General features: G+C 46.2%; 1 protein-coding gene across 8 annotated transcripts in view; it reads right to left on the reverse strand.

Annotated features, from left to right (window-relative positions):
- Positions 1 to 4,196: 4,196 nt before the first annotated feature.
- Positions 4,197 to 16,714, reverse strand: part of KIF1B (kinesin family member 1B) — a 125,198-nt gene continuing 112,680 nt past the window's right edge. For all 8 annotated transcript variants that reach the window (XM_081923393.1, XM_081923392.1, XM_081923398.1 and 5 more), the window contains 14 exons: positions 16,647 to 16,713; positions 16,009 to 16,093; positions 14,455 to 14,560; positions 12,713 to 12,827; positions 12,428 to 12,561; positions 11,097 to 11,158; positions 10,363 to 10,508; positions 9,105 to 9,344; positions 8,326 to 8,397; positions 7,900 to 8,021; positions 6,826 to 6,978; positions 5,416 to 5,608; positions 4,729 to 4,847; positions 4,197 to 4,319 (listed from right to left, as the gene is read on the reverse strand). In XM_081923393.1, the coding sequence (XP_081779519.1) occupies positions 4,277 to 4,319; positions 4,729 to 4,847; positions 5,416 to 5,608; positions 6,826 to 6,978; positions 7,900 to 8,021; positions 8,326 to 8,397; positions 9,105 to 9,344; positions 10,363 to 10,508; positions 11,097 to 11,158; positions 12,428 to 12,561; positions 12,713 to 12,827; positions 14,455 to 14,560; positions 16,009 to 16,093; positions 16,647 to 16,713 (1,657 nt within the window). In that variant the 3' untranslated portion in view covers positions 4,197 to 4,276. The remainder of the gene's footprint in view (positions 4,320 to 4,728; positions 4,848 to 5,415; positions 5,609 to 6,825; positions 6,979 to 7,899; positions 8,022 to 8,325; positions 8,398 to 9,104; positions 9,345 to 10,362; positions 10,509 to 11,096; positions 11,159 to 12,427; positions 12,562 to 12,712; positions 12,828 to 14,454; positions 14,561 to 16,008; positions 16,094 to 16,646; position 16,714) is intronic.

Here is a 16,714-nt window from a genome sequence, read left to right on the forward strand (position 1 = left end):
CAGTGAACAGAGCTTTGGCACCTCTCTGGTTGGATTCTCACCCTCTCCTTTCGCCATAGTTCACATTCTTTCCTGGAATTTGGAAAACTTAGGACCAAATTTAAGATGCAAGGGAAAATATTTCATTTCTGTTTGCTTGGGGGACACCTGGCCAAGAGGAACTATTTTATAATGGGCAAGGGACTGATCACAGTGCCTGACCAGGGACCGGCTGTGAAAAGAAAAAATAACAATTTTGTGTCACCTTGTTTCCAAAGCAGATTACAGCTCTGCTCTTGTAATGGCCAATGCAGCAGTGGCTTAGAATGGATGTTTGCCCTCTTGCCGACCTGAGCTACATATATAAACCAACCTAAGCTGACCTAGTAGACATATGACCTTTACATAAGACACTACAATTCCCAGCTTATGAGTATGCTATGACACACCTGGTTTCCACTACCATCCACTTGCTCTTCCTGCTTAAGAAGAGCCCCTTAATGCTTATTTATAGTCCACCCATAGTGGCCTCCTTCCCAAAGCAAAGACTTTGCAGGCTAGTTTTGTTCCGAGTTTAAACAATAAAACAAATACATTAAAAAAGTTATCTTAGTGTACACATAATATTTCCAGGAAATGTCCTCCAGGGGGGTGTTTCCTGGTTCCACACAGTTCACCCCACTTTTGTTACTGGTCAGAGGCAGCAGATACGGCAACTTAGCACCCCACATAAAACCTTTTAAGTCCATCATTAAAACCATCGCACAATCGGCTTAGCTCCTGAACCAGCAGCCTCGATCGATGTGCACGCGCGTTGGCAGTGAGGAGTGTGTCCGTTGTATAAGGAACGTTAATCACTATGCTGAGACTTACACAATCAGAGTACATTGAACAAACAGACCCCATGCCATGATCTGGGCCTCCAAGGATGGTCCCTTTTTTCCCTGCACAGAGGTTGTACACAAGACCCACAGAAAGTGTCAGGAGGAGTTCCAACCTAAGCACTTAGTTATATGAGAGAGAGAAAGAGAGGAGGGTAATGTTAAAGAGAGCCCCATCTGTCCTGGCGCTGCACCACTGCACACTCCCTGATGTCACACGGCAGAGCCAAAACATTTTCTCCCCCACCCCCCCAAAATAATGCAGCGAGGTTGCTCTGTTGATGAAAAAAATCCTATGGTGCTTAAAGCCTGCATGTGTCTGTTCAGTACTGTGGTTTGTAGGTAAACTTCCTCCCTGAGCTGACCCCCAACTAGATGGCTTTTATAAGCTGCATAAAAAAATGCCAACATGCAAATTTGGTTCCTCTGAACCACAAGGTTGAAATTGCTCTTTAAATCACCTCCTTGATCACAGTGAGCCACAGGAGTAAAAGCCAGCTTGGAAAGGAGAAAGAGGAGGGCAAAGATGGCCCCACTGAAGAAAAATCAGCCTAACAACACAAGTTCACCTCACAAGAAAGAGAAATTAGAATCTTAGTGGGGAGCTCAAGAAGGGCTTAATTGTGGTTCTTACATACAGAGCATGAGGTCTGCCTGCACTGCTCCAGACTTCAGACATAGGCCTGCAAGATGGAATGCTCCTCCGTGTAAAATAATTCCAAGCATGCCAAAAGCTAGCATGTCAGGGAAAAGGGTTAGAATATTCTGGTTTTCTATGTTCAGGGAACTATTTTGATAGGCACAAGCATCTATTTGTGCAGGGCCCCAGCTTGTGATCTCAAGTGGCACAGCCCCAAACACTAGTTAAAAGTCTCAGCTGGTGTTCCCACAAAACTAGACCTAAGAGACATCTAGAACAAGAGCATTTATGTAGGGAGACCTAGAACCCAGTATACCTAGGTGAGACTGACTGCTTCAAGCCAGCATAAAGTGAACCTACCTTGGCTACCAAATTGCCCAAAATGTTTACAATCTGCAGGATGAGTGGAAGAGTTCCAGAGAGGGGCATTTGTTCCTAAATTAAAAACCTCTCCTACTCAGACACACAAAACGATTAAAAAGGGAAAGCATGTAAACAGGTTTGTTAGTTCAGATTCTATGTTTTGTATGCAGCAGAAAGCAGAGGTGTAGGGAGCTCGTTTTGTTTCAATCCTCTTCCTGAAGCACAAGGACCCCAATACAGCTCTTTTGCTCACATCTCAGCCTTTGCCAACCTGGTGCCCTCCATATGTTTTGGACAACTCCCATCAGCCTTGTGCTGGCTGGTAGAAGTTGGCATCCAAAACATCTGGAGAGCACCAGGCTGGCAAAGGTTATCTTGATTTGGCTTTTTTTTAATAAAAAAAGTGCATAATGATTTGGGGGTTTTAAAAGAGTCTATTTATTTATTTATTTATTTACTTATTTATTTATGTATTTATTGGGAGGGGGCTGGTGGGTTTTAAAGCAATACCCCACAAAAGCCAAGTTTTTGCAAAGTTTTAAAAAAACCCTTCTTCCAAGAGGATACAACCACACTGAATCCCAATTTTCAAAGCCCTTGTCCTGTTCTTAAAGGAGCCATCAGAGATATCCTGCATAGTTCCGACTAAGAGGAAAGTGGAGGGGGGAGGAGGTTTAACCTTTTGGACCCTTCTGGAGAGACACAGATGGGGAAATGGGGGTGGCCGGAAGCATTCTGCTACCTGAAGCAAAGGACAACTCGCCCCATATTTCCTATGTGCAGAAGCTGGGGACTGTAGGTTTCATTCATGGTGCCTGAGGGAAGAAGGCAGCAGAGCAGCCCACGGGGGCACAAACCCAGAGCTCTGTCCTCTGTGTTAATGTAACTGCCACTGCCCCATCCCCACCAAAAACCACCTCCCTGTGAAGGTCAAATTGCTCTGCCTAACGACAGGACCAGCCTCACATTACTGAAGAACTCTGGCACAGAAGGGGCCAGCATTGCCCAAGCTGGATTTTCGCAGCTTAGCCAGCTATCTTTGAGCCTGTGACACATGTGCTCAGGGCAAATGGGGGCCCATCTCAGTGCACAGCAAGACCACAAGGGCTGGAACCCTCAATCTCCCCGTGCAATGCACGGTTTTTGCACCTGGGCATCAAAGGCATCCGAAAGGCAGTTTCATTCATTTGCTTGCATTGAGTGATGCACAGGCCAAGGGGAAGAAAGCAGAGCCTAGTGCACTCCAAAAAGTGATGGCTTGGAAAGGCCGGCTCAACCAATAGGCAGAGCGAGGCAGCTGCCTCAGGCAGCCAAAGCAAGCAGTTGCAAGCAGTTCAGTTCCATTCTGTTGCAAGCAGTTCAGTTCCATTCAGAGCAGACCCATTGAAATCAACTTACATTAATTGTGTCCATTAATTTCAGTGAGTCTACTCTGAGTAGGACTAACATTGGATGCAATCAACTGGGGGCAGGAAGTGGTGGCGATGTATTGGGGGGACAGAGCCGTGTGTGTGTGTGTGTGTGTGTGCTTGCCACTGTAGCCTGTTACGTGCCCTCTAAGCTAGCTTGCTGCCAGCAGATGCAATTGCCTGGTCCTGCCAACACTGAAGAAAGATTCAAGTTGGCTTCTGAATGTGGAATGGCTGGGGGGCGGGGATGGGCAAAATGTCTTGGGTCAGCCCTGTCTGGCTGTAGCCTCGTGAGCCATGAGGCAGGGAGGCGGCCCTGAAATCTAAAAATTTAAAGTAACAAGTTTTAAAAGCCAAAGTAGGCAGGGTGGGAAAGTGGTCCAAATTTGCCAGCAAGTCTGCTTTCACAAAAGGAGATTTGAAATATCTTGGTCACACTCCAGGTGTGACCAGGGGGTGGACAAAGAGCTGCATTCGCCCATGTGCAGAGGACCTCGCCTTGAAAGCAGCAGCAGTGCAGAGACTTCCAAAAGAAAAGTATTCCAGACGGAGACAAACACATCACAGAGAGTAGCACAAAGTCAATTGGAATGAAGAAAAAGGGCATCCAGAGAAACAAAAAAGGGGGTGTCCCTTCTTTTTTTTTGCCCAAAAAAGTCGTGCATATAAATTGGAAAGTCACCACCAACACTCCCCTCCCCCTTGTTACTTTCTTCAGTTTGGCCACATGCTACTAATAATATTTTCAGCACAGGTATGTGCATGGGGAGGGGTGATAAAAAGATGGTGGTGGGGTTTAGAATAGCTGGAGAAAGTGCTGAAGGGAGGATGGGGGTGGGGAGAGACAGCGAGAGAGACGAGGAATGTTAAAGCCACAGGGTTGCATACAAGGAAAGAGAGAGAAATTCAAGAATCACAGAGAAATGAGAGGTAACGCTTTATCTATATCAGAAGGCGTGTTAAGAGATTTGGGCTGGGGAACCGGGTGAGAACCCCACAGAGACTCAATATTTCAGCTGTCCTGAGCGTCTTCGGGCAAGTTTGGACCTGTGTGGGGAAAAGGAGGAGCAAATAAGCAAGATTGCAGCTCTTTCTAGCACTCATTTTTATACCCTCTTTTCTCACTGTGGGAACAAGGAATCTGAGGGTTGGGGGCCACATATGGATCTACCTGGCCCTCAGCATTCTCTGCAGACCACATCCCACCTACTGCCCACACCACTCACTGCCCCCTTGTCAAGGGATTTTGCCTGGCTGGAACGTGTCCTTGAACTCTGATCACACCTCGTTTGCCTGGATGGAGCTGTGCCTGTGGATGGAAACCTCAGAATTTTCTGTCACTGGAATGTAACCCAAGAGTCACAGCTCCACCCACTTTTTGCCTGGTTCCACCCACTACAGAAGGTTGCCCACAAGGGAAGGTGGCCCTCGGGCTGAGGAAGGCTCCCCACCATACCGTATCGTGCCAGCAAGAAGCGGGTTGAAGGCATACAGCCAGTCATTCATATCTTTGTCGTTGATGGCCTGGAGGAGGACTCCGCGGTGCCTCGTGCAGACGGCAAAGGTGTTGGGTGTCTAGAATCACAAAGGCAAGCAGTCGCTCAGCAAATCCTCAGAAGACCTTAAAGCAGCTATTTGATACCCGGTTTGCAAAGGGATCAGGGAAGGGCAGCATCTTTTGTCTCCCAGCAGCCAAGATTTGGGTGGATTAAATGGCCCTGCCAAAACAAATCCTTTCTGATCTGTGTAGGAGTGTGTGTGTGAGGGGGTATAACACCCTCATGGTCTTATCACCCAAATGTGATTTAGGAAAAAGGAGTACAGAAACATCTGCTACTGCATTCTTGTAGCACATGTGGGGATTGCAATAAAAAGTTGCAGTGTAGAGTGCCAACCAACCAGCCACGCTATCTTTTGAGATATTCCATTCCCTCTTCCCCCTGGGTTTTCTATTCCTTCACCCCTTCCTGAAGACACATAAATGGGAGGAAAGTGGAACTCTTTCCCTTCTCAACCCCATCCTGTCAGGTGTAAATGAATGCCTGAAAAGGCCTTTCCCTCTAGGGAGCTGATCTTATCCCTTTCATTATAGACCCACATCCTATGGGAGGATTGCAGTGTCCCCACCCTCCATTCAACTAACCTTCACCATGGCCTCTTGATCTTCACTGTACTCCACCTGAGCCGTGGAGAGGTTGAGAATCCCTCTTTCAATGGGGTCCTTGTCACTGTTGTAAATGAAGACGTAGGGGCGCCGGACCACCACAAAGTGCTTGGCCCACGATGGGGAGAGTGGCTCCTTGAAGTTCAGGTAGCCTTTCTTGGAGACCACAGAGCTAGAAAGAAATGGCAAAGAGGAAAGCATTCAAGGACACGGAGCTGGCTGGAGATGGGCTCCAAGAGGCCCCAGGTGCTGCAGTAAATCCACTGCTCACAGACCAAGAGGGCCAGATGGTTCCCTCTAGACTCCTTGGCAAAGTTCAGCGACGTTTTCTCCTGCCTAGACCCATTCTCCAAGCACCTTCAATTGAAAATGAAGTGCAACAACTGAGCCAAGGCAGTCAAGGTATGAACACCATCCTGAAACAGCCAGCAGAGCCATCACTATTTTGAACAGGGGTGGGGAACCTGCGTGGCCCTCCCAGTGTTGCTGAGCTACAAGTAGCAACATCTCTGAACCTTGGCCATCATCCAGGAGGGCACAGCCTCAATTTAAGCCATGTATTATCACCCAGGCTTACTTTCAAGCCATTCAAAGTGGCTGGACTTAGGCAGTGTCAGATCAGGGATGGGGAAATCTGTGACCCTGCAGGTGTTCATTGGATTTTAATGCTCACCAGCCCTAGGCAGCGTGGGCCAGATTGCTAGGGGTGATGGGAAGTGCAGTCCAACACCACCAGGAGGGCCTGAGTTCCCCCACCTGCATGTTAAATGAAGCTGCCTGACACTAACTCAAGAATGCTGAGTCTACCTAGCCCAGGAGTGTTAGCACTCAATGGCAGCAGCTCTCCAAGGCCTCAGGCAGAGAACATCCTTTTTCAGTGGTGGTTTCCCAGTTATGGAACAGCCTCCCTAGTGAGGTATACCTGTCTCCATTGTTATTCACTTTCAAGTGGAATCTGAAAGCATTCCTATTTACCCAGGTAGCTAGAGAATTCTTCTTGTGGCAACTCGGAGATCAATGGATAGAAGCATGTCTTTGTTTGTATTTACTTTTAGAATTTTTAAAACTAACTGCTTTTAGATGTTTTTGGTCGTAATTGGTTTTAGAATATTTAAATCTGTTTTAGAATTTTTTTCGTTGCTTTTAAATTGTGTCTCTTTTTGCCACCCTGGGCCACTAGGGGAGGATGGAAGGGCAATCACTCTATCAATCTAATACTCATCTTGACTGCAAATCCCATTGACATATATGGAAACAAATTGCATACACACATATTTGTGCACATACACACACCCCAATGCTAAAAGGGTAGCTGTTGCTTTACTCTTGGCTCTGGAACATGTGTTGGGTTTTTAATTTTTAGCAGCTACTGCAGTGTGAATGTCTCACCCAGGCCTGATTTCCTCAATATCTGGAACAAGGTTCAGGAACTCATTTTTGCCTGCTCTCGCCAGGTAAGAGGCTTCAATGGGTGGCATCAGCTGGAAGGGTGGCTCCCCCTCTGGGCCAGGGCTGGAGGCTCGAGAATTTGCTTCTGGGGTCCTTTTGTTAATTAAGAAAGAAAAACAAATGGTTGTCATTCAAAGCAAGCAGCTGGAGAGGCAGAAGAATCAAAGAAATCAGCTTAATTCAGGCACTGCTCTGGTTGGCTTGTATTGCCAAATCACTAGGTTTATATGTATAAGCCTCTCCCCTCTCTTCTACAAAAAGTCTGGGAGCATCTGCTTCTATTCAAGACACTAATCTACATGGGAATGAAAAGCAGAAAGAAAACAATGACATAAAAGCAGTAGTATGGGCATGATCAGATAAGCTAGCTCCACCTCTTGAGCAGCTGCCAAAGGTAGCCGGTTACCTAGGTGCAGAGGAAGCTGCCTTATACTAAGCCTGACCAATGGTCTATCTAGCTCAGGACTGTGCACTGACTGGCAGAGACTCTCCAGGGCTTCACTCAAGGTGATCTTCCCAGCCCTACTAGATGTCATTGGGGACTGCACCTGGGACCTTCTGCATGCAAAACCAATGCTCTACCACTGAGGTCTGGCCCTTTCCCTACCAATTCAAGGACCCCCCGAGGCCCTAGCATTGCCCAGCACCTGGATGTACCAGGACTAGCAGAGGGAAAGTAATGACCAGTGGGAAAGAGTGAAATACGTTCACAGACCAGAGGAAAAGCTCAGTAGGCCTGAAGAGGGCTACAGATTGCCTACTGAGGGACAGAAGCTTAGAAGAAAGAAACAAACATCTATCAGCTCATAAGAAGAGCCCTACTGGATTTGTCCGAAGTCCCATCTAGTCCAGCATGCTGTCCTCACAGTGGCCAACCAGATGCCTCTGGGAAAACCCTCAAGCAGAACTTGAGGGCAATAGCACTTTCCCAACTTGTGGTTCCCAGAAAACTCGGGGGCATCCTGCCTCTGTCAGTGGAGGCAGGACATGTGTCATTGGTGGCAACCAACTCACTTTTGATCCACTGAGTTGCATCTTGAATCAGACAAGGAGGGGCAGGTCGAGGAAGGCGTGAGGGTGGCGCTGCTGAAACTTGATACCGAAGGGTCCCGCCCAATTGGAGAGATATCGGACAGCTGGAAGAACACAAGAGGCTGGAGGTGAGCTCTACAGAGCCTGCCAGGATTTTTTAAATAAAAGAATAAATGAACAGTACTGCATAGGGTGGTCAAACAGAAACCCCAAGAAATCTCAGAGGACACCGGATAGGAGGGGTTTTCAAACTCAGCGTTTTGGACACTGCTGTGGGCTTTGTACCTTGCTGGTCAGCTCTTTCTCCCGATCCATCATGCTTTCAATGTCTGCTGAGTAGTAGTTTGAGCATTTCCACCCCACTGCTAAATGTCCTGCATTTTCCCTCTTAACGTTTTGCAAACCTACCTTACAATCACTGATGCTGTTGTAGACCTGGTTAAATTCACGGTTGAAAGTGTGAGTAAGAAGCTGCAGGCACTAGAAGAGAAGAAAGAAGCACCTCTGTTAGCACTGGGGACAAAGGAGGAGATGGGAAGCAGCTGGCCTTCAACCTAACCCACAGCTGGGTCCACTGGGAGGCTGTCAAATGTGGTCTTCCTGCAGTGGTGGGTGGTGCCCCTCAGAATTGGTACAGCACAAGGCAGTGAAAGCTACAACAGGTGAACATAGAGTCTATGACAGGCAGAGCCTCCTTCTAAGCAGATGTAAATAAATCGGAGCTTGCTGAGTTTGGGGGGGGGGGCTAGTGCCCAATTCTCCCCAGTGCCCAATTCTCCCCAGCCTCCACTGTCCTCCTGTAGACCAGAAAAAAAATATGTGGTCTTGAAAATATTTTGCAAGAGGGCTCCATGTATTAATGCCAGACACTAGCTAACCACGTCCATTCAAAACCCAGCAGCAAAAATGTTTCAGACCCACATAAACCTCCAAAGCTGTGTAGCAAGTGGGGCAGGTTGTGTGTTTTGCTGGTTTTAGGTATTCAAAAGTTAGGGGTGGCAACAGGATGTGTGGAAACAAAAGGCTGCTGGGGATCTGGATGCAGAAGACCTGGGTTCAAATTCCCTGCCCAGACAGGGTGTTTGTGGGGTAGCCTTGGGTGCTCTCTGGGATTAACCTTCCTCAGAGAAGAAAACCTTGACACCTTCTGGTATTCAACTGCAGCACTGTGGACATGGGCTTTGTACCTTGGTAGCCAGCTCTTTCTCCCGATCCACCAGGCTCTCAATGTCTGCTGAGTCGTAGCCGCTGCTCTCGCTGGGCGTGACAGCGCTCTCAAAGGTGGTGGAGGAGATCTGGGAGGAGATGCTGGTGGAGGTGCTGAGGGTCCCGCTGCTGAGGCTGGGGGACAGCGAGTCGCTCAGGGACTTGGGGATGCTGTCACCCAGCTTCTCCCGCAGCAGCAAGAAGTGGCGAGTCTTCTCGACCTGAAGAGCAAGAGAAATGGTATCAGCTGCAGTGGAGAAATTATTGATACATACACTGATAGATAGCCATTTTCAGATATCTAGCTGTCACATGGAGGATGGAGCAAGCTGCTTTTCTCCTGCTCCAGAGGGTAGGACCCAAACCAATGGATTCAAGTTACAAGAAAGGAGATTCTGACTAAACATCAGGAAGAACTTTCTGATGGTAAGAGCTGTTCAACAGTGGAATGGATTCCCTTGGAAGTTGGTGGGCTCTCCTTCCTTGGAGGTTTTTAAGCAGAATTTGGATGGCCATCTGCCATGGATGCTTTAGGTGAGATTCCTGCATTGCAGGGGATTGAAATAGATGACCTGTGGGATCCCTTCCAACTCTATAATTCTATGATGTTGGGGAAAGGATGATGTAGAAAGAATCAAGACATCTGTGAAGACGTGTGAAGGAATTTGCTGTCACTGATGGATAGGTTTATGGCCTTGTTCTTCCTCTGTTCCTGTGATGTTACTTTTTGCTCTTCTGATAAGTTCATTGCCTAAATACCTAATTGTGACCTCTGCCTGTTGACCTAGAAAGCATGCACATGCTTAGATATTTAATACGTATGCTTATAGAAGTTGATCTGTCAATAGAGGCCTTTGGAATTCATTCCCCAGTGGCTGTTGCTATAACCAAAATAAAGCTGACTTAAACATCACATCTGGTGTGGTTAATTGAAGAAAAGCCATTCCAGTGTCCAAGGTGGTCTTCCTCTCTCTGACTTTTGCATCATGAACTCTTCTTACATCCCTGCCAAACCACATACAATGTTTGTTCCAAGGATTCGGGGACTGAGACCCCAAATCAGAACAGCTAAGTAGTAAAGGGAAGCATGTGGAGATTACAAGGCAGCTAAATAAGTAACAGGCAGCTTAACTGGCAGATTTTGGCCACTACATCTCATGGGTGGGTGGGAAATGACAAAGCCAGGGCTTGCAGAAATCCCAAAGACTGGTTCTTTCGAGGCCACTGCTCAACACATACCTCGTGCAACAGCTCCAGCTTCTCCAGCTCCCACTGATGCTCCAGGATGAGGCTGTCCCCACGGGGCCTCCACCCGGCCAGGTTCTCTTCTCCACGGACATAGGCCACAGAAGTGTCCAGGACTTTCCTCCTCCTCCTCTGCATTCCTGAGCAATGAAATGCCTCAAGTTAACAATCATACAAAGGAATTCATACGGTCAGGAGCCGACATTGCCACTCCCTGTTCACCCCACAAGCCATACCTCACACTCCTGCCGAAACTCTTGGCCACCTCAATGGTTTCCTTGTTTCCTCCTTGTCATTCACCCACACAATAAATAGCACCACCTGGCTGCAGGTGAACCAGGTAAGACCACAGCCCTCTCTGTTGACCTGATAAGGACCAGCTGACATTTGTTTGGCTCCTCCTCTCTCATCAGCAGCCAACAAGGGAGGCCTCCTCTGTTGGCCTGGCTGGGGCCAATAGCCTTTCAGCTCCCCACCCCCACCCAACTGTCCTACACTGGCCATTCCATCTGGTCATTATATCACTTCATTATGTAACATTATGAAAGTTTGGGCTGCCTCAGTTTGCTTATTGTTTTCTTCTCCCTTTCCATCCTGTCCCTCAGAAGGTTCTAAGAAATGAAAAGTGCCTTTGCAGAATAAACATATATAGCAAATAAACCAACAAAGATGAATGTGACTGCTTGCACACTTTTATAATAATGTGGAAAGCTGTGCCTTCCTCTTACCTGGGCTTCCTGTGTCTGCCATCTTGCATAAGCTCAGCTCATAGATCCCAGTGACTCGATTGCTGTTTGCACAGAATAAAGCAGAGAAAATAAAATAATATTTTCAGATATAAAGAAGGTAAAGCAGCCTTCACCAACCTGGTACCTTCAAAAGATTTTGGACTACAAGGTCCATCAGCTCCAGCCAGGAGAGTCCAGAATCTCATGGTTCTGAATGAAAAGGTCTGGTTTAAATAAAAAACAGAGGGAGCTCTAATCCCTGACCATTGACCATGCTGGCTAGGATTGATGGGAGTTGTAGTCCGATAGTATCTGAAGGATGACAGGTTCCCCACTCCAGGCTTATTGTAGATAAACAGGATATATCCTAAACCTGAATATATATGCTACCCACACTCACACCACAGATAGGAATTCATTACACTAAACTAAGATTACAATAATAATAGTAATTAGGGTTGTATTGTAATGGTCAAGGCAGATCTCTGTGTGTTGCCTTTCAGCTAGATCTACTATTTTGTGTGCATGTACTGGACAAATGATTTGGAGTGTTTCAATATCTTCTTTCAGACCGACTTAAGTTGTGTTTTCCTTGAAATTCCACTATATGTAACAAACCACGACCATCATCTGAGGCCCTTGTTCGTGTGCCTCCTCCATGAGAGGTTCAGAGGGCAGCAACACGAGAATGGGCCTTTTCTGCAGTGGCTCCTCACTTTTGGAATGCTCTCCCCAGGGAGGCTCACCTTGGCTTAAACAATCTATGGCCTTTGAAACTTGGGGGGAGGTGTTTTGTTTGTTACTGTGGTATGCATTTTTGTGCTTTTATATTATAAGCTGCCCTGTGATCCTCAAATGAAAGGTGGTATGGAGATGTCATAAATAAATATAATAAACGTGCACACCATTCTCTTGAAACCGAAGCACCTAGTGTTTTCAGTGTTCCCAAATGCTTATCTTTGGAGCCTATAGAACAACAACAGCTTGGTGTTCTTCCCATGTGCATTCTCCAGAGTGAGCCCAGGAGCCAATCCTCAGCAGCTGACTCACCTCCTTTCACTCTGATTGGCTCCAATGAGCACAAAGGATGAGAAGAATTCTTCTCAGTGGCTAAAAAGCTCTCCTTTCATGCTGACCGGGTGGCTCCAGAACACTGGAGACAGGGACCCTACTGCAGACCCTCAGTGACCCTGGATCACAATACCACTGGGAGACACCCATCTCCACACCTCTTTTAATCAACAATCCCTGCAGAACAGCAAGCTGATCCATTCAGAATCCACACCCCTCAGCCCACAATGCTCATACATGACACAACTTATTCAACTTACGAATCTGGGGATTTGGAATAGCCACTGCCAAAGAGACTGCGCAGTGAGCGAGGGGGTGAAATCTTGGCATCTCGAGAGTAGAAAACCATGCAGACATCCTTGGTGATGACAGCTGGCTGGATGCAGTGGTCCAGCTGGAAGGAAAAAAGCCATGCAGCTGTTTACCCTCTCAACTAAACCAGTGTGCAAGTGTTCTAGGACTAACACTGGGTACCACCCTCTGTCAGATATTTTCTTCCACCTGATTCCAGATCCAACCAGTGTGGGGGACATGAGATAACTCACCTCCAGGTAAGCTGAGAGGGTCATGTAGATCTTCTCTCCATAGGGGGTCACCCGGTTCAAAAGGAGGGAGTTATGGAGGGAACTGTCCCAGACTGCCTCAAAACGGTAGAAAGTCCTGAGGGGAACAGAACAGAAACAAAGCCATGGTTTTTAAAAAAATGGACCTCTGAGCAGACCACTGACAAGCATATTGTAGAAGGCCTTCCTTCTTTGGTCAGAGGTAGTGGTCTCTTCCCAGCAATAAAAATAGAAGCTTTTGGAACTGCATCTAAAACTAGGTGGGGCATGTGCCTCATAAGACAGCAATATACAATTATTTATTATTGTTACCACTAATATTATTCTTGTATGCAACAGTGACTCCTAGGATAGGCTAGCCAGCATGGAAACAAAAAGGGTAACCAGATCTTAATTGGAAAACCACAATGTGAGAGAGTACAAGGAACACAAGGAGGAAAAGAGGGCTCCGTGTGTGTTTTCCATTTGTTCAGCTGACAAATGGAGCATCTGTCGCCTCCTGAACACAGCGGGGAAACGAGGAGAAGACAGAATACTTGAGTCACACAGAAGAGCTAGGAGATTTGCTAAGGACTAACTACTGGTGGGAAAGGGGAGAGGCATAACAGCATTCTGTTGAAGCCAGAAGCTGTATGCACAAAGGAAAACAAACTGAAAATACCTAGGCATATCCTTATCAAGGAAGAGCCTGTGAAGACACAGAAAGCTTTTATTAGTGCAGCCCAAAGCAAGAACAGCAGAGAGGGAGAAGAAACAAGCAGACAAAGAAAACAGAAAAAAAGAAAGGATAGGCAAGCAGCAACCCAAAAAAACCCACCTTCATAGATAACACTTTTTTTAAAAAGCACAAAATAAATCGTTACTGCTCCCACATCCCCAAAGACTGAGCCAAACCCTGAGCTAAACCTTTGACTTAGCCAAAGGTCCACACCATACTATTAAAGCAAACTTATACTACTTGGCTTCTCTGCCAAAGAATCCTGGGAAGTGTGCTTTGTTAAGGGCGTCAAGAGTGTTAGGAGACCCCGCACTTTGCAGAGCTACAATAACAAGCACCCTTAACAAACTACATTTCCCAGGATTTTTTATTGCAGGGCGGGGGGCAGCCATGGCTGTTAAAAGCGGCTCAAGAGTCCTTTAAATGTAGTGTGTGGATGTGAGCTGATATAATAACTAGTCTAGTGTCAGTACCCATTTCATGACACAAGAGGGCAGCACCACACCTGCAAGCTGGGAGTGCACAGCTGCCTTTGTCTAGTCAGGGAAGAGGAAGCTGTTGTTGGAACTCCAACTCCCATCAGCCTCAGGAATCATGGCCAATGGGTGGTGGGAGCTGTAGTCCAACGAACACCTGGAGGGTCATATCGTCCCCATCCCTGCTGTCGTCCAAGAAGTGAGGCGGGAAGGGAGTTGTATCCAGGATGCCTAAACATTAGAGACCAACAGCTAATATGTTCTTCTATCCATGACTTTTAAGCAAATAATGAAGCATTAATTCTTCCAGGGTGGAACTACTTTCCGAACAAGTTGGGAAGTGAGAAGAGATACATTTCCAACCCTTTCTTCTGAGTTATTTTATTTTAATTTCAATCCACATTGGCTCAGGATACAAGGATTTCGGCTTGGGGGTCCTTTCTGACATGCAGCTTCAAATATCTGACCTAGGTGAGTCAAGAGGAGAGGGTTCCGCCTTGCCACGCAGGCTGTTGGAGAAATCTTATTACCTGTTAGAGCTGTGGGAAGTTCTCAGGTATTTTGCAGAGATGATATTCAGAGAAAGGATCGCATCCACTGCAGCTTCATCTACTTCGGCTTTGTTTCTGATGCGCCCTAAAGAAAAATTGGAGGGAGTCAAAATGCAGGATGGGAATTTATTTAGCTTAGAGCCACACTAGGCAGAAGCAGTGTCCAGGTGGAAGGCCGCTTGACCTTTCGGTGAGATTGGGAGTGTGAATTTCTCCATGGGTCCCCACATGGAACAGCATCTTTAATGGAAGCAGATGCTCCTGGTGTTCTTGCAGAGGAGATGGGAAAGGTTCAAGCACATAATCCTAATTGCTTGGCAATACAAGCCAACCAGGCCAATATAAATAAAGCTGATTTACTTTGGTAAAAAGCAGTTTTCTTTTCTTTCTTTCATTCATATCTATATCTAATCTATATTTGCTTAATTGAAACATTCTTCATCATCCATTAATACAAAAATATAAAACGAATCAACTAAAAGAAAGAAATAAAAATCTAATAGAATAGAATAAAGAATATCTTCTTACTTTACGTACAACTTCCCATCCACTTCATATTTCACATATTCATTATTAACTTATTGCCAAAACTTGTCAGATTGTTATCAAAGCCTAAAGTATAAATATTTAATTATCTGTGGTCTCGATTCTTACTATCAACTACTACAGATGTTATTTGAATGCTACAACAGAGTTTAGACTATGACAATTATTTTTCAAATATATTTTAACTACTTCCCACTTAGAAATGAATTCATGTTTTGGTTTGTTTTTCATTTTTTCCGATAAACTGTCCAACTCTGCATATTCAACCAGTTTTTGAATCCATTCTGTCCTAGAAGGAACATTGTCACTTTTCCAAAAAAAAAGAGAGAGCAGTTTTCTATGTTCATACCTTCATGTGCAAGTTTCTCTGACACTGCAAGGTTCTGATCCCACCCTCCGCTCTCTCCCAATTGCCCACCAACTATCCAATCATCCCATGCTTCCTTAAGCTTCACACTTCCCCTCACCTTAACATTCCATACTCAGAAGTGATCTTCCCAAACACTAAAAAGAAACCCCAAAATGGCTTGTTGCAGTTTTATTACTTACTACATATCTTGCCCACTTTTTTCTCCAAAGAGTTCAAAGTGGCGTACGTATCCTCAATTAATCCCCACAACAACCCTGTGAGGTAGACTAGTGACTGGCTCAAGGTCACACCCACTGAGCTTCAAGGCTGAGTGGGGGGGGGGAATTTGAACCCTGGTCTTCCAGGTCCCATGCCAATGCTCTACACTGGCTCTTACACAGCACACATCCATTTCTTCCTAGCCAGGGAAAACAGAAATGATGGTTTGAAAAAAGGCTAACATGAGACTGACGAGTGTTCAATCAGTGTGGTCATTTTGGTATATTGAGGTGTGTTTGGAGGAGAGCTGGCACTGCTTGCAGAAGGGCTGCTGTTCTTTTGAATGTGAAACAGTCTGAAGAGGAACCAGAATGGATCCTGATAATAAGAGAAAAGTAAAGAGAGGGAGGAGAACATACCAACCACCAGCTCTCGCACGTCCTTCCAGTGTAGCTCGTTTCCTTTCTCATGGATGATGGTGACTGTGATCCGGCGCTGGATTCCCTGGAGGAATTGAAGGAGCAAAACTTAAGTCTCCTCTGCAGCTTTATAGCAGGACTGCAACAATTAGCCTGTTAGATGTAGGGTGGGAAACCTGAGTCCCTTTGAAGGTTGCTGGACTCCAGCTCCAATCAGCCCTCAGCTAGCAGGGAGAATAATCAGGGTTGATGGGAGCTGGAGTTGGAAGCTGAATGCTGGAAGATTCAGGGCAGATAAAAGAAACAGCTTATTCACTCGGCACATAGTTAAACTATGGAACTCACTCCCACAGGGGGCAGTGACAGCCACCAACTTGGAGGATTATAAAATAAGATTGGACAAATTTATGGTGGATAAGGCTATCAATGGCTAGTAATCACAATAGTTATGCTCTACAGCCACAGTGGGAGGTACTAATGCTTCTGAATACCACTGTGAGAACAGAATGCTGGTCTGGATTGGCTGGCCTGATCCAGCAGCCTCTTCTCATGCTCTTGTATGATAAGATGTCTTATCATGCTCTTGTATGATAAGACCTGGCAATTTAGCAGACCCTCAGATTCAAGCATCGGAGTACCTGGTGAAGCAAAAACGTCCCCTGGCAAGGTAGACCTCCAGTGTGGTCAACAATAGCGGGAATGTATC

The sequence above is a fragment of the Podarcis melisellensis genome (genome assembly GCF_964234715.1).
Source record: "Podarcis melisellensis genome assembly, chromosome: 8".
Classification (NCBI taxonomy): Eukaryota; Metazoa; Chordata; class Lepidosauria; order Squamata; family Lacertidae; genus Podarcis; species Podarcis melisellensis.